General features: G+C 34.7%; 2 protein-coding genes across 3 annotated transcripts in view; both read left to right on the plus strand.

Moving 5' to 3' along the window:
* The window catches only part of LOC143431821 (protein masquerade-like), a 358,901-nt gene that overhangs the window by 232,809 nt on the left and 108,059 nt on the right, over positions 1-18,033 (plus strand). The window lies entirely within an intron of this gene.
* The window catches only part of LOC143431828 (uncharacterized), a 243,034-nt gene that overhangs the window by 217,796 nt on the left and 7,205 nt on the right, over positions 1-18,033 (plus strand). For both annotated transcript variants that reach the window (XM_076908780.1, XM_076908781.1), the window contains exons 6-8: positions 11,081-11,238; positions 12,729-12,863; positions 13,836-14,041. In XM_076908780.1, coding sequence (XP_076764895.1) covers positions 11,081-11,238; positions 12,729-12,863; positions 13,836-14,041 — 499 coding nt within the window. The remainder of the gene's footprint in view (positions 1-11,080; positions 11,239-12,728; positions 12,864-13,835; positions 14,042-18,033) is intronic.

An 18,033-nucleotide genomic window follows, 5' to 3' on the forward strand; every position in this document is an offset into this window, starting at 1 on the left:
TTCCACGCAAGTGTCGCACGCTTCTCTCGACTCGTCTGCTTCTGTCTTGTCATCGAAGCATCTCAAAATCTTCTCGCGTCCTAACATCAACATTTAATCGTACACCGTACAATAACAAGAAGTTAATAAGAAGTCAATTACCAAGCAGTTTCTCGTCACGCATCATCCAAATCGTTCGTTACATCAAATAATTCCTGCATCGTCTCGATTTTTATTCTTTTCGATTCATCGTTCCACGCAAGTGTCGCACGTTTCTCTCGACTCGTCTGCTTCTGTCTTGTCGTCGAAGCATCTCAAAATCTTCTGCTTTTTCCTTCTGTCTTTTTCCTTCGCCTCTCTGCGAGCTTCCCCTGGGCGACAGCGAGTGACACAAGAGACGTCCGCGAATTCGTGCCTCCGTGACGTTGTTAAAAGTTCTCCCCCGCGTCGACAGAGTTTCGCTCTGTTTCGCAGCGGAACTTTCGGATAATAAGGGCGAGGGGGTGCGAGAGGGGCGGCCAGGGTGGCGTTTAAGGTCGCGCGATCGGGACGGCTGCGTTGTCCACGTTCGTGCAGGGGTGGATCGAGACGGATGGGGAACCCAGACGATTAATTGTATTGCAATTTTTTTATTCAGAGCTAAATTCCAAGTATAAACCTTGCAATTTCCTTCAGAGCAAGCTTAAACCTTGCAATTATTTTCTTGTAAGCTTAAAACTCGCAATTTTCTCTTTCAAAGCATAATTTCAAAGCTTAAACATTGCAATTCCCTTCAGAGCTAGCTTAAACCTTGCAATTCCCTTCAGAGCAAGCTTGAACCTTGCAATTCTTTTCTTCAAAGCTTAAAACTCGCAATTTTCTTTTTCAAAGCATAATTTCAAAGCTTAAACATTGCAATTCCCTTCAGAGCAAGCTTAAACCTCGCAGTTCCCTTCAGAGCAAGCTTAAACCTTGCAATTCCTTTCAGAGCAAGCTTAAACCTTGCAATTCTTTTCTTCAAAGCAAGCTTGAACCTTGCAATTCTTTTCTTCAAAGCTTAAAACTCGTAATTTTCTTGTTCAAAGCATAATTTCAAAGCTTAAACCTTGCAGTTCCCTTCAGAGCAAGCTTAAACCTTGCAATTCTTTTCTTCAAAGCTTAAAACTCGCAATTTTCTTTTTCAAAGCATAATTTCAAAGCTTAAACATTGCATTTCCCTTCAGAGCAAGCTTAAACCTTGCAGTTCCCTTCAGAGCAAGCTTAAACCTTGCAATTCCCTTCACAGGAAGCTTAAACCTTGCAATTCCCTTCAGAGCAAGCTTAAACCTTGCAATTCTTTTCTTCAAAGCTTAAAACTCGCAATTTTCTTTTTCAAAGCATAATTTCAAAGCTTAAACCTTGCAATTCCCTTCAGAGCAAGCTTAAACCTTGCAATTCTTTTCTTGTAAGCTTAAAACTCGCAATTTTCTTTTTCAAAGCATAATTTCAAAGCTTAAACATTGCAATTCCCTTCAGAGCAAGCTTAAACCTTGCAGTTCCCTTCAGAGCAAGCTTAAACCTTGCAATTCCCTTCACAGCAAGCTTAAACCTTGCAATTCCCTTCAGAGCAAGCTTAAACCTTGCAATTCTTTTCTTCAAAGCTTAAAACTCGCAATTTTGTTTTTCAAAGCATAATTTCAAAGCTTAAACCTTGCAATTCCATTCAGAGCAAGCTTAAACCTTGCAATTCTTTTCAGAGCAAGCTTAAATCTTGCAATTCCTTTCAGAGCAAGCTTAAACCTTGCAATTTCCTTCAGAGCAAGCTTAATCCTTGCAATTTCCTTCAGAGCAAGCTCAAACCTTGCAATTTCCTTCAGAGCAAGCTTAAACCTCGCAATTCTGTACTACATCAATATTATATTGGCAAAATTTACTTTATCTTATCTTTTAAAATAAACTTACTATTATATTTAAGTTTAGCTAATTTGCAAAGTTACTATTGTAAATTTGCTATTTATTTTAATTAATTTATATGAATTGCTTTATCTTAACTTCTAAAATAAATTTACTATTATATTTAAGTTTACCTAATTTGCAAAGTTACTATTGTAAATTTGTTATTTATTTTAATTAATTTATATGAATTGCTTTATCTTATCTTCTAAAATAAATTTACTATTATATTTAAGTTTACCTAATTTGCAAAGTTACTATTGTAAATTTGTTATTTATTTTAATTAATTTATATGAATTGCTTTACTATATATTACTATATTAATTATTAGTCATTGTTCATTATATTACTATATATATATTAATATATAAATTATTATTCATTATTCATTGGGTTACTATAAATATATTACTATATAAATTATTATTCATTATTCATTGGCTTACTATATGTTACTATATATATTATTATTCATTATTCATTGTCTTGCTATATATTAATTTACATTAACTGCCTTACTATGTATTAGATCTCTGAAGGGAATTGCATGGTTTAAGCTCTGAAGTTAAGCTTTAAAGAAGAGTATTGCAAGGTTTAATCTTCCTCTGAAGGAAATTGCAAGGTTTAAGCTTGCTCTGAAGGAAATTGCAAGGTTTTAGCATTAAAGTTAAGCTTTGAAGAAGAGAATTGCAAAGTTTAAGCTTTGAAGAAGAGAATTTCAAGGTTTAATCTTCCTCTGAAAAGAATTGCAAGGTTTAAGCTTGCTCTGAAGGAAATTGCAAGGTTTTAGCATTAAAGTTAAGCTTTGAAGAAGAGAATTGCAAAGTTTAAGCTTTGAAGAAGAGAATTGCAAGGTTTAATCTTCCTCTGAAAAGAATTGCAAGGTTCAAGCTTGCTCTGAAGGAAATTGCAAGGTTTAAGCTTGCTCTGAAGGAAATTGCAAGGTTTAATCTTGCTCTGAAGGAAATTGCAAGGTTTTAGCATTAAAGTTAAGCTTTGAAGAAGAGAATTGCAAAGTTTAAGCTTTGAAGAAGAGAATTGCAAGGTTTAATCTTCCTCTGAAAAGAATTGCAAGGTTTAAGCTTGCTCTGAAGGAAATTGCAAGGTTTTAGCATTAAAGTTAAGCTTTGAAGAAGAGAATTGCAAAGTTTAAGCTTTGAAGAAGAGAATTGCAAGGTTTAATCTTCCTCTGAAAAGAATTGCAAGGTTCAAGCTTGCTCTGAAGGAAATTGCAAGGTTTAAGCTTGCTCTGAAGGAAATTGCAAGGTTTAATCTTGCTCTGAAGGAAATTGCAAGGTTTTAGCATTAAAGTTAAGCTTTGAAGAAGAGAATTGCAAAGTTTAAGCTTTGAAGAAGAGAATTGCAAGGTTTAATCTTCCTCTGAAAAGAATTGCAAGGTTTAAGCTTGCTCTGAAGGAAATTGCAAGGTTTTAGCTTTAAAGTTAAGCTTTGAAGAAGAGAATTGCAAGGTTTAAGCTTGCTCTGAAGGAAATTGCAAGGTTCAAGCTTGCTCTGAGGGAAATTGCAAGGTTTAAGCTTGCCCTGAAGGAAATTGCAAGGTTTAAGCTTGCTCTGAAGGAAATTGCAAGGTTTTAGCATTAAAGATAAGCTTTAAAGAAGAGTATTGCAAGGTTTAATCTTCCTCTGAAAAGAATTGCAAGGTTTAAGCTTGCTCTGAAGGAAATTGCAAGGTTTAAGCTCTAAAGTTAAGCTTTAAAGAAGAGTATTGCAAAGAGAATTTAATTTATTTTATTTGAACACAAAGAACCCAAATTTAAGTTTTGAAACAATTAAAAACATCAACAAATTCATTATTTTATTTTATTTGAACCCAAAGAACCTCAATTTAAGGTTTGAGAGAGTTAAAAGCATCAATAAATTCACAAAATCCTTCAATTCATTATTTCATTTTATTCGAACACAAAGAACGTCAACTTAAGTTTATGAACAGTTAAAAACATTTAGAAGCAAAAATTTTGTGTTAAAAACATGAACAAATTCGATTGAAATATTCGAGCACCCTTTAAATTCGTCCCTGGATCGGCAGTTTCAGCCGCCTCGACAATTTTAATCTTTTTCCAAGCCACCGTCCAATTATTGGCGACCGCGAAACTCAGCTTTTGTCGAGGCTCTGCTTATTTCTTCGTTTCTTGTTCGTTGGAATCAGCGAGAACTGATAAGAGTCAGGCGGATAGAACAACAGGCTGTTGCTGTCTCGCGTCGCGTCCCTTCTGCGAGGAGTAACGATCGTCTGCTGTAGTTTCGAAAGTTCGATGATTACGACGTCTTCTCTTCGATCCTTTAACAGTCGCGCGGTAATCTAAAACGGAGACAAACACGCTGCTGACCGAACTTCCGTTTCCGTTCGACAGTCTCGCCTGACGGGAACTTTTCAGTCGATATAAGTTTCATTTTTAGCGACTTCTGAAGAGATACACTGCTGATTGAATTGTTTATTTTATAAGTGGTGTCATTGTAGGTGCATTTGGTAGTTTCTTGTTATTGGTCAGAGTATGATATAGAAGTTTATATTGACTGTTATTAAACGCTCTTTCTTAAAGGATAAACTTTGCTTCTTCAAAGCTTAGCTTCAAGGATTGAAACCTTGCAATTCTTTTCAGAGCAAGATTAAACCTTGCAATTCTCTTCTTCAAAGCTTGAACCTTGCAATTCTATTTTTCAAAGCTTGAACTTTGCAATTCTCTTCTTCAAAGCTTGAACTTTGCAATTCTCTTCTTCAAAGCTTAACTTCAATGCTAAAACCTTGCAATTTCCTTCAGAGCAAGCTTAAACCTTGCAATTTCCTTCAGAGCAAGCTTAAACCTTGCAATTTCCTTCAGTGCAAACTTAAACCTTGCAATTCTTTTCAGAGGAAGATTAAACCTTGCAATTCTCTTCTTCAAAGCTTAACTTTAATGCTAAAACCTTGCAATTTCCTTCAGAGCAAGCTTAAACCTTGCAATTTCCTTCAGAGCAAGCTTAAACCTTGCAATTCTCTTCTTCAAAGCTTAACTTTAAAGCTTAAACCTTGCAGTTTCCTCAGAGCAAGCTTAAACCTTGCAATTTCCTTCAGAGCAAGCTTAAACCTTGCAGTTTCCTCAGAGCAAGCTTAAACCTTGCAATTCTTTTCAGAGCAAGCTTAAACCTTGCAATTCTCTTCTTCAAAGCTTAACTTTAAAGCTAAAACCTTGCAATTTCCTTCAGAGCAAGCTTAAACCTTGCAATTTCCTTCAGAGCAAGCTTAAACCTTGCAATTTCCTTCAGAGCAAGCTTAAACCTTGCAATTCTTTTCAGAGGAAGATTAAACCTTGCAATTCTCTTCTTCAAAGCTTAAACTTTGCAATTCTCTTCTTCAAAGCTCAACTTTAAAGCTAAAACCTTGCAATTTCCTTCAGAGCAAGCTTAAACCTTGCAATTTCCTTCAGAGCAAGCTTAAACCTTGAAATTTCCTTCAGAGCAAGCTTAAACCTTGCAATTTCCTTCAGAGCAAGCTTAAACCTTGCAATTCTCTTCTTCAAAGCTTGAACTTTGCAATTCTCTTCTTCAAAGCTTGAACCTTGCAATTCCATTTTTCAAAGCTTAAACTTTGCAATTCTTTTCTTCAAAGCTTAACTTTAAAGCTAAAACCTTGTAATTCCCATCAGAGCAAGCTTGAACCTTGCAATTTCCTTCACTGCAAACTTAAACCTTGCAATTCTCTTCTTCAAAGCTTAAACTTTGCAATTCTCTTCTTCAAAGCTTAATCTTTGCAATTCTCCTCTTCAAAGCTTAACTTTAAAGCTAAAACCTTGCAATTCTCTTCAGAGCAAACTTAAACCTTGCAATTCTTTTCAGAACATAAGCTTAAACCTTGCAATTTTATTCTTCAAAACTTAAACTTAAATCTTGCAATTCTTTTCAAAGAAAGCAAGAGTCTGTTGACTTATTTTATTTATTTTTTTTTTTCTTTTTATTTTTCTTATTAACTTGCAATTCTCTTCAGAGGAAGCAAAAGTCTGTTGACTTATTTTATTTTATTATTCTTATTAACAGAGAAACAAAAATGGATCTCGTGTTAGGAAATAGAATCCAGTATATTATAAACTGTGAAATATTTCTGTCGATTCGAGTAGAGTCTCCAATTGTTTATACTTAAGGGCCTGAAAGCAAAACAAGTGCAGACTTTGCGTCTTCAATTTCTGTAGAAGAACTCACAATTAGTTGAGCTTTCAAAGTGTTTGAACATGCCTTCAGATCTTAAGAATAAAGTTAAAAACCATAAAAAACTCTGAACAGTCTTTCATTTATTATTAACCATAATTTTACTCATAAATAGTCTCACAAAAGAACCTTTGCGAGATAAACAAGGGTTTAATTGGTCAGAATAAAATAAATACATCTCATAAAAATAAATATTAATATTAAAACACTCGAAATTCCAAATAAAAATATCAATGCATCAAAAAACAGAAGTTGAAGAAGAAAAAAAAAATAAAAAAAATAAAAAAGCCTCGAATGGCGCAAAACTAAAAAATGCAGCTAAAAACGACTTTTAACATCCCAATAAAAAACAAAAACCATAAAAAAGCAATCTATAAATGGACTTAAACATCCGCAAAATCTAATTCTCTTCTCTGTTCGCCTTTTTTCTTAAAATATATTCAATTACAACGCTTTGGATCACCTAATTTTCTTCTTACTCTTTCGTTTTCTCGAACAAATTGCGCGTTTAATCAACTCATTCGAAGGCAACAGCATCTCTTTCGATCGAAATTCTAATAAAACCCTGGCGAGCAATTCTGCACGCTAATTTCTCTCGAAAACGTGGCGACAGCCTCGACGAACGATTCGAAAGACACGAGCTGATTGAATTTAATCGGATGTGTTTAGACTTTTGATAAAATCGATGCGACAACCCACTTCAGATGAGGAGGAAGAGCTCTGCGAGCTGAAGAAAAGGGGGGAGGTGAAGTAGCGTGGAAAAAGAGAGGAATTGTAAGGTCACAGCTGGGTATTTCAGCTGTTTATTTTGAAAGTGACTTAAGTCCATTTGTTAATTTTTTTTTATTGATCAGAGTAACGTGTGGAACTTCATATTGAGTGTTATAAACTGTTTTCTAAAGGATAAACTTCTCTCCTTCAAAGCTTAACTTCAAGGATTGAAACCTTGCAATTCTTTTCAGAGGAAGATTAAACCTTGCAATTCTCTTCTTCAAAGCTTAAACTTTGCAATTCTCTTCTTCAAAGCTTAACTTTAAAGCTAAAACCTTGCAATTTCCTTCAGAGCAAGCTTAAACCTTGCAATTTCCTTCAGATCAAGCTCGAACCTCGCAATATTCTTCGCCAAAGCATAAAATTTGAAATTCTATTCTTCAAAGCTTAAACTTTGCAATTCTCCTCTTCAAAGCTTAACTTTAAAGCTAAAACCTTGCAATTCTCTTCAGAGCAAACTTAAACCTTGCAATTTCCTTCAGAGCAAGCTTAAACCCTGCAATTTCCTTCAGAGCAAGCTTAAACCTTGCAATTTCCTTCAGAGCAAGTTTAAACCTTGCAATTTCCTTCAGAGCAAGCTCAAACTTTGCAATATTCTTCGCCAAAGCTTAACATTTGCAATTCTATTCTTCAAAGCTTAAACTTTGCAATTCTCCTCTTCAAAGCTTAACTTTAAAGCTAAAACCTTGCAATTCTCTTCAGAGCAAACTTAAACCTTGCAATTCCCTTCAGATCAAGCTTAAAACTTGCAATATTCTTCACCAAAGCTTAAAATTTGCAATTCTATTCTTCAAAGCTTAAACTTTGCAATTCTTACTCAGAACAAGCTTAAACCTTGCAATTTCCTTCAGAGCAAGCTTAAAACTTGCAATTTTCTTCTTCAAAGCTTAAACTTTGCAATTCTCTTCAGAGCAAGCTTAAACCTTGCAATTTTATTCTTCAAAGCTCAAACCTTGCAATTCTTTTCAAAACTTAAGCTTCAACCTTGCAATTTTTTTCAAAACTTATGCTGAAATCTTGCCATTCTCTTCAGAGAAACCTTAAACCTTGCAATTCCTTCTCAGAGCAAGCTTAAACCTTCCAATTCCCTTCAGAGCAAGCTTAAAACTTGCAATTTCCTTCTTCAAAGCTAAAACTTTGCCATTTTCTTCAGAGCAAGCTTAAGCCTTGCAATTTTATTCTTCAAAGCTCAAACCTTGCAATTCTTTTCAAAACTTAAGCTTAAATCTTACAACTTTCTTCAGAAAAAAACTTAAATCTAGAAGTTCTCTTCGAAGCAAGCATAAGGCTCGCATTTCTCTTCTTCAATGCTTAGACTTTGCAATTTTATTCTTCAAAGCTTAAACCTTGCAATTCTCTTCTTCAAGGGTTAACTTCAAGGCTTAAACCTTACAATTGTCTTCAGAGCAAGCTTAAAACTTGCAATTTTATTCTTTAAAGCTTAAGCTTTGCAATTCTCTTGAGAGCAAGCTTAAACCTCACAATTTTTTTCTCTCCAAAGCTTAAACTAAGTCAAAAAAGGATGAAAGGATTTAATAATTTATTAAAAAATCGATGAAAAGATTTTATAACATATTGAAAAGTCGATGAAAAGATTTAATAATTTATTAAAAAACGCTGAAGGGATTTAATAACTTATTAAAAAAACGCTGAAAGGATTTAATAATTTATTTAAAAAACGCTGAAGGGATTTAATAATTTATTAAAAAAACGCTGAAGGGATTTAATAATTTATTAACAAATAGTTGAAAAGATTTGGTTATTTTCTAAAAAATCCACGCCATGCGATGAGCTGATAAAAAAGACCCAAAGGACTGGTTCAAACAGTAACGAACGCGAGGAATCAACGCTTCAGCCCTTTCAGGTCCAGCAGAAAGCTCACAAAGGGCGAATTTAGGCGAGATATCGCACTCAGTTCCAGCACCTGGTCCTAACGCCATGTAAACTCAAGTTCTCGCTTCGAGCGTGATGGCTCGTGTAACGTTTGGGTCCAGTTGGAACCAAGTTAAACACTGGAACCGCCATGCCTCGAGCTGAAACTGCTCTCTCATTGGTTTCACAATTTCGTTCGACATAATTTTTACTTATATTAATTTATATTTTTTATTATATTGATTAAACTTATGTTAATACTTTTTTTGGTAATCGTGGATACTAAGAAACATTTCAACTATTATTATGTACATATATTATATGTATTATTATTATATACCACTACATATTCTATATTAATATAATCATTTTTAAATGGATCATCGATTGGCAAAGTAACTTTTTTACAGACCTTCAAGTAAGGGAGGAGGAGGGAGTCAAAGTAGGCGTTTAGAGAAATCTTTTGGAGGCTATAACTTTTGACTGAGAAAAGATATCAGCCTGAATTTTGCGTCAAATAATCACATAAAATTCAAGCTTTCAAATGGTGCATCGCTTTTTATTTTTTCCGAAACTTTTAAGTCATCTTTTATGCATAATTCTGACATAGGCTCTAATAACTATAACTTCAGCTATAACTTTTGATTGAGAAAAAATATCGACTTGAATTTTGCGTCAAAAGATCACAAAAAATTCAAGCTTTCGAATGGTGTGTCGCTTTTTATTTTTTTTGAAACTTTTAAGTCATCTTTTATGCATAATTCTGACATAGGTTCCAGTAACTATATCTTAGGTTACAACTTTTGACTGAGAAAAGATATCGACTTGAATTTTGCGTCAAATAATCATATAAAATTCAAGCTTTCAAATGGTGCATCGCTTTTTATTTTTTTCAAAACTTTTAAGTCATCTTTTATGCATAATTCTGGCATAAGCTCTAATAACTGTAACTTAGGCTATAACTTTTGATTGAGAAAAGATATCGACTTGAATTTTGCGTCAAAAAATCACCAAAAAATTAAGCTTTCGAATGCTGTATAACTTTTTCTTTTTTTTTTAGAATTTTTAAGTCAGCTTTTCTTAGCCTAGTTATTTTTATAACTCTGAATTTATACCACTTAAAGAAATAATGAAATGAGTTTCCTACACTCAGTCTTTTATTCAAATTAGAGGATACCTTTTTTGGGTATTGCAATTTTTTACAATTTTTCACAACTGCCAAAACCAGAAATATATTAAAAGGTGACTTAAAAATTTGGAAAAAATAATAAGTAGAATACCATTCGGAAGCTTAACTTTTTTGTGATTTTTTGACGCAAAATTCAAGTCGATATCTTTTCTCAATCAAAAGTTATAACCTAAGTTATAATTACTGGAGCCTATGTCAGAATTATGCGTAAAAGCTGACTTAAAAGTTTCGAAAAGAATAAAAAACGATATACCATTCGAAAGCTTGAATTTCATGTGACTTTTGACGCAAAATTCAAGTCGATATCTTTTCTCAGTCAAAAGTTATAGCCTAAGTTATAGTTACTGCAGCTTATGCAAGAATGATGCGTAAAAGCTGACTTAAAAGTTTCGAAAAAAATAAAAAGCGATGCACCATTCGAAAGCTTGATTTCTTTGTGATCTTTTGACGCAAAATTCAAGTCGATATCTTTTTTCAATCAAAAGTTATAGCCTAAGTTATAGTTATTAAAGCTTATGTCAGAATTATGCGTAAAAGATGACTTAAAAGTTTGAGAAAAAATAAAAAGCGATACACCATTCGAAAGATTGATTTCTTTGCGATTTTTTGACGCAAAATTCAAGTCGATAGCTTTTCTCAATCAAAAGTTATAGCCTCCAAAAGATTTCTCTAAATGCGCACTTTCACCCCCTCCCCCTCCGTTATTCGAAGGCCTATCAAAAATTTACTCTGCCAATCGATGACTCATATATAAATCTATAACTATGCAAAGTTTGAAGAAAATCGAAGAAAAATTCAGGTCAAAACCATACGATTTTCAAATAATCTTCTTTCTGACACCAAAATACGAATCACCCAGTATATAACCAATATTTCATTTCGTAACTCGATCGACTATCACTGAACAGGGTTCACTGAAAGTCCACCTCTAATTTTCTGAAATAAAAAAAACACAAAAATCCAAATTTCCTTCTTTTGCCATTTTAACTGTTGGCTGTAAAAATTTCTGACGCGAATAATGGGCCACCCTGTAGAGAACCGTATCCGTTAAGTATTCAAGCGATACTGGTCGTAGACGAAACTATTATTCGCGTGCGTTTCGCTAGGCGAGAGGAGGAAATGTCTGTCAGGGGTTTAAGCTCGAGCTTTATTTTCAGTTATTACGCGTCGACTGCCTTTCCGCCCCGTTTGGCGCCGCCATTGAAGAGACCTCGTTTGATGCCGCCGGCTCGATCGCAACATCCCAAGCAACAGAAACAACAGCCAGCTGCGAACACAGGCTCCGTTCCGGACTTGAACCAGCTGAAAGTGTACAGTAAGTGGATGTCGCTCTTTCTTACTCTTAACGTGACACATCTTATGTGCAACACGCCTTTTGATACTTGTTGGAACCTGTTTTTAGGGGTGAGAAGTGAAAAAAAAAGGAAATTTGGTGTTGTTAAGTGAGAAGTTAAAAAGAAGGAAATTTGATGTTGTCAAATGGGAACATGGAAGTTTAATTGAGTTTTGTTAAGTAATAAAAGGAGGGAATTTGATATTGTTCAGCAAAAGAAAAAAAGGGAATTTAATGTTGTTGAGTACAAAGAAGGAAATTTAATGTTGTTAAGCAAGAGAAAATGGGAATTTAATGTTATTAAGTTAAAAAAAAAAATTTAATGTGGACCAAAGCAGTTGTAGGATTTAAAGGATGTTGGTTGTTAAGCAAAAAAGAGGAAATTTAAGTAACAAAAAAGGGAATTTCACTTTGTTAGGTAAAATAAAGGAAATTTTATTGTTGTTAAGTCAGAAAAAGGAAATTTAATGTTGTTAAGTAAACAAAAAAAGAAAATTTAATGCTGTTAAGTAGAAAGAAAGGTAATTTAACGTGGATCAAAGCAGTTACAGGATTTTGAAGTATACTTTTTGGTTCGAAGAGAGGACTGTTCTACATTTGCAAATTAAATTCATTTTTTTTTTATCGTTTCATGAAAATTATACTCACCCTTGGGCAAAAGAAGAATTCATCCTTTGGTAAATCAAATTCCTTCTTTTAAATCCATCCTGTTACGAATTAAAATCGCCTTTTTATTAATCAAATTCACCGTTTCGCAAATTAAAATCACATTAATCCCCTTAAAAATGAAATTCATCCTTTTGCAAAAGAAATTTATCTTTTCGCCAATGATACTCACTCTTTTGGAAATAAAATTCATAATTTCTCAATTTAAATCGCTCTTTCAGAAAAGAAAAAATATCAGATATCAATATTACTTGCAATGCAATCAATATTAGCCACGAAAACATATCTACAGTGGCTACACAGAACTCAGTAAGTCCACTCATCAATTAACATCAATGTGTACCAATTATCGGTACGTACGTGACCTACTTTTACCAACCGCTCAAACTGACCAACTGGTAATTGATCACTTACTGCAAGTGGTAAGAACCTTAGACATTATTATGACTAAATTAATGCGAAGAAATATGCAAAGTTAATTCTATGTGGAAAGAAAGTAAAGAATAATAAAAAAAATGTATTAAAAATATATTACAATCATGAACAAGCAAAAAGCACAATAAAAATAAACTTCTATCTCGTTGACAACATTCTACTATGATTCTAATAATTCTTATTTCGATTAATTCTTCAAAAAAGGTTCTTATTAAAAAAAAAATAGATTAAAAAAAAACATTATAGTCATTTAAAAATTTTATGGTCGTCCAAGAGTTAAAAATCGAAATTCCCTTTTTGCAACGACCTAACAAAAATAAAAATTTATTCGAAACTGGGCCAGAAATTATGCCAAAATTCCCTCGTTCCAGGTAACCCGGATATCCTGATCTGTGGCAACTGCAGGGAGATGTTTACAGACCTGGGCGAGCTGCTCGAGCACAAACGGAATTACTGTAAGCTGCGGTTCACGTGTAAATGTCACACCTTCAACGGGACTGCGCCAAGTACGTACTCGATGGAAAAAGTTAAGTTTAAGAAGTTTAACACTTCCACGCAAATGACGGTTATAGCCGTCAGATCCTTGGCGATCTGTACGCAAATGACGGTTATAGCCGTCGTCGTACGTATTTTAACACTTTGACGCAAATGACGTCTATAGACGTCGAATTCTTGTGTACACAAATGACGGTTATAGCCGTCAGATCTTTGGCGATCTGTACGCAAATGACGGTCATAGCCGTCGTCGTACGTATTTTAACGCTTTGACGCAAATGACGTCTATAGACGTCGGATTCTTGTGTACGCAAATGACGGTTATAGCCGTCGTACACATTTCAACACTTTGACGCAAATGACGGTTATAGCCGTCAAATCCTTGTTTACGCAAATGACGGTTATAGCCGTCAGATATTTGGCGATCTGTACGCAAATGACGGTTGTAGCCGTCGTCGTACGTATTTTAACGCTTCGACGCAAATGACGTCTATAGACGTCGGATTCTTGTGTACGCAAATGACGGTTATAGCCGTCAGATCTTTGGCGATATATACGCAAATGACGGTTATAGCCGTCGTCCTAGATATTTTAACGCTTTGACGCAAATGACGTCTATAGACGTCGGATTCTTGTGTACGCAAATCCAACCAATATCCTCGCTAAATTTGCAATATTGCAGATTAAAAAATAGTTGAAAAGAAATCTCACAGACTATCGAGTATCTCGTGATTTCTTTTCAACTATTTTTCAATTATTAATTATAAAATTTTATACATCTATCTACCTTTCAGTTATCATTTTGTCTATCTATTTTTAGTTATTATTTGAGTTATTATTTTGTCTACCTATTTTTAGTTATTATTTTGTCTATGTATTTTTAATTATTATCTTAGTTATTATTTTGTCTACTTATTTTTAGTTATTATTTTAGTTATTATTTTGCCAAATGTTGTATTATATTTCTCTGTTTACCGTCGAAGGAGACTCGACGACGGCGCTGCTCTGCGTGCTCTGCAAGGTGTCCTTCCCCTCAGCATGGGAACTGATGGTGCACGCCCAGGCGGCTCACATGATCAACATCTACGAGCTTGGAACCAGGGCGCAGAGTCCAAGATCGGCGCCAAGCCCACCGCAGAGTCCGAGCCAACATCAAAAGGAGTCCTCGCCGTCGCCGCAAGACTTCCAGGTCAGCTTCCGGTCAACTTATTACACAATTTTCCTCATAAGTATATATAAATACTTAAATAATATATAAACTTGTAGAATAGATTTTTTAAAAAATGGGAACTTTGCCAATTGCAATCAATCGCCTTCCAAGTTTTGATCCCGCAATTCTTCTCAGAGCTCTTAAGTTCTGCAAAGCAATTGCTTTCAAAGCTTAAACCCTGCATTTCTTCTCAAAGCTCTTCAAATACGCAACCCTTGTCGCAGCTCTTAAATTCTGTAATTCCTCTCAATGCTCTTAAATTTAGCAATCCTTCTGGAAACTTTCAAATTCTCTAATTCAGTTCTTTGCAAAGATTGAACCTAGCAATTCTCTTCAAGGCTCTCAAATTTTGTAATTCTTCTCAGAGCTCTCAAATTTTGTAATTCTTCTCGAGGAGCTCTTATACATTGCGATTTAATTATTTTCAAAGTTTAAGACCTGCAATTCTTCTCAAAGCCCTTAAATTTTACAGTTCAATTCTTCTCGAAGAGAAACCCTTCCAATCCTTTGCAAAATTGCAGTTCCTTTCAAAGTTTCAACCTTGCTATTCACTTCAAAGCAAGCTCAAGTTTTTCAGTCCAAGCTCAAGCCTCGAAGTTCCCTTTAAAGCAAGCTTAAGCTTCGTAATTCCCTTGAAAGAGAGTTTAAGCTCTGCAATTCCCTTCAGAGCAAGCTAAAGTCTTGCAATTCCTTTCAAAACAAACTGAAGCTTTGCAATTCTTTCTACAGCAAGTTTAAACCTTGAAATTCTTTCCACAGCAAGCTTAAACCTTGAAATTCTCTTCTTCAAAGTTTAAACCTTGCAATTCTCCTCTTCAAAGCTTAATTTCGAAGCTTGAACCTTACAATTCCCTTCAGACCAAGCCTAAGCCCTGAAATTCTCCCCTTCAAAGCTTAAACCTTGCAATTCCTTTGTATAATTGAACTTAAATCTTTGTAATTCTCTTCAGAGAAAGCTTAAATCTTCCAAATCACTTCCTGAAAACATAAACCTTACAATTCTCCTCAGAGCAAGCTTAAACCTTGCAATTCTCTTCAGAGCAAGCTTAAACCTAGCAATTTTCTTTCAGAGCAAGCATAAAGCTTCAAATTCTCTTCTTTAAAGCTTAAACCTTGAAATTCTCTTCTTCGATGCTTAAACCTTGAAAGTCTCTTCTTCAAAGCTTAGTTTCAAAGCTGAAACTTTTCAATTCTTTCCATAGCAAGCTTAAACCTTGCAATTCTGTTCTTCAAAGCTTAAACCTTGAGAGCCTCTTCTTCAATGCTTAGTTTCAAAGCTTAAACCTTGCAATTCCCTTCAGAGCAAGCTTAAACCTTAAAATTCTCTTCCTCGAAGCTTAAACTTTGCTATTCTCTTCTTCAAAGCTTAGTTTCAAAGTTTAAACCGTGCAATTCTTCCCTTCAAAGCTTAAACTTTGCAATTGTTTTGTAAATTTAAGTTTAAATGTAACAATTCCCTTCAGAGGAAACTTAAATCTTCCAATTCTCTTCCTCAAAACTCAAACCTTGCCATTCTCTTCTTGAATGCTCAATATCGAAGCTCAAATCTTGCAATTCTGTCCAGAGCAAGTTTGAACCATGAAATTCTCCCCTTCAAAACTTAAACCTTGCAATTCCCTTCTTCGAAGCTAAAACCTAGCAATTCTATTCCATCGTACATGAATTAGTGGAGCATATAATTACAAAATACACTTCCACGATAAATAATGTACTATTAATAGCAGATAGACGCGATATCGCAAGTATCTCCCGCACAATATCCCTAAGGTACAAAGCGGATCGGATAGAAAAAAGAGGATGCTGAATAGAAAATCGCTTTGGTCATCGAAGCGGACAAGTGCGAGCGTAGCTCGTCAAATCTACGTTACGCGTCTAGCAGAGTTCGTTTTTCAAAAGAAAACCGGAACAGGTCGAGCCAGAGTGCTCAATTGATCGCGTTCATGGTTTCCGTTTCAGAGAACTTATTTTTTAAATGTAAAACACATTTACAGACCTTTACAAAAACTCCACGTACTCTTCTAGATAAATTATTTTCGAAGGATTTTTCCACTCATTTTTAACGTCTCTCAATATTATTCAGTGGTTCTCAACTTTGGAGATGTGTGCGACTATTGTCTTTTGAGAAGACTCTAAAATATTTGTAATAAAAAATTTAAATTTAATTTAACTTCAATAAACGATTAAACTTCAGTGAAACATTTTTTTCATCTAGCAATAAATTTTGTTGTAAAAGACAGGAAGATGGTATAAAAGATTTTTTCTTGAAGGTGAGTGTTGGGAATTTATGCTACCTCGTCTCGAATGAGCAGAAGCAGAGGATCTGGATGGACACGAATTACTTAATTCTGTGCTAAGCAAGCTCAAGCCTTGCAATTCTCTTCAGAGCAAGCTCAAACCTTGCAATTCACTTCAGAGCAAGCTTAAACCTTGCAATTCTCTTCTTCAAAGCTTAATTTCAAAGTTTCAACCTTGCAATTCTTCCCAAAGCAAGCTTGAACCTTGCAATTTCCTTCAGAGCAAGCTTAAACCTTGCAATTCACCTCAGAGCAAGCTTAAACCTTGCAATTCACTTCAGAGCAAGCTTAAACCTTGCAATTCTCTTCTTCAAAGCTTAAACTTTGCAATTCCTTCTAGAACAAATTTTAATCCTCCAATTCGCTTCTTCAAAGTTTAAACCTTGCAATTCCCTTTAAAGCAAACTTAAGGCTTTCAAAGGAAGCTATAAAGCCTTGCAATTCTCTTCTAAGCAAGCTTAATCTTTGCAATTTCCTTTAGAGCAAGCTTAAACTTTGCAATTCACCTCAGAGCAAGCTTAAACCTTGCAATTCACTTCAGAGCAAGCTTAAACCTTGCAATTCTCTTCAGAGCAAGCTTTAGCTTTGTAATTATCTTCAGAGCAAGCTTAAACCTTGCAATTCACTTCAGAGCAAGCTTAGACCTTGCAATTCTCTTCAGAGCAAGCCTAAACCTTGCAATTTCCTTCAGAGCAAGCTTAAACCTTGCAATTCTCTTCAGAGCAAGCTTAAACCTTGCAATTTCTCTTCAGTAAATTTCTCTTCAGTAGATTTCTCTCAGCAGTAAATTCTGTTATTAAATAAATAAATAAATAAACCAGAATGAGAGTGAAAAGATTTTTTCTCGTGGAAGTGCTGCGAATTCATGCTGTCTCGTTTCGCAATCATTTGAACAGGAAACCAAAGCTTCTGATTGCGAGGAACGAGCAGAGGAAGAGGATCTGGATGGACACGAATTATTTAATTTTCTGCTAAGCAAGATTAAGTTCTGCAATTCCCTTCAGAGCAAGCTTAAGTTTAGCTGTTCACTTCAGAGCAAGCTTAAACCTTGCAATTCCCTTTAAAGCAAACTTAAGGCTTTGAAAGGAAGCTATAAAGCCTTGCAATTCTCTTCTAAGCAAGCTTAAGCTTTGCAATTTCCTTCAGAGCAAGCTTAAACCTTGCAATTCTCTTCAGAGCAAGTTTAAGCTTTGCAATTTCCTTCAGAACAAGCTTAAGCTTTGCAATTCCCTTCAGAGCAAGCTTAAACCTTGCAATTCACTTCAGAGCAAGCTTAAACCTTGCAATTCTCTTTAGAGCAAGCTTAAACCTTGCAATTCTCTTCAGAGCAAGCTTAAACCTTGCAATTCTCTTCAGAGCAAGCTTAAACCTTGCAATTCTCTTCAGAGCAAGCTTTAGCTTTGTAATTATCTTCAGAGCAAGATTAAGCTTTGCAATTACTTTCAGAGTAAACTTAAGCTTTGCAATTATCTGCAGAGCAAGATTAAGCTTTGTAATTCCCTTCAGAGCAAACTTAAGCTTTGCAATTCCCTTCAAAGTAAACTTAAACCTTGCAACTCCTTTCTGAATAAATTAAACTTTGTATCGTAATTAATATCTAGCAATAAAAATTTTGTTGTTAAAGTCAGAATGAGAGTGAAAAGATTTTTTCTCGTGGAAATGCTGCGAATTCATGCT

This window comes from Xylocopa sonorina, unplaced genomic scaffold (genome assembly GCF_050948175.1).
Source record: "Xylocopa sonorina isolate GNS202 unplaced genomic scaffold, iyXylSono1_principal scaffold0014, whole genome shotgun sequence".
Lineage (NCBI taxonomy): Eukaryota > Metazoa > Arthropoda > Insecta > Hymenoptera > Apidae > Xylocopa > Xylocopa sonorina.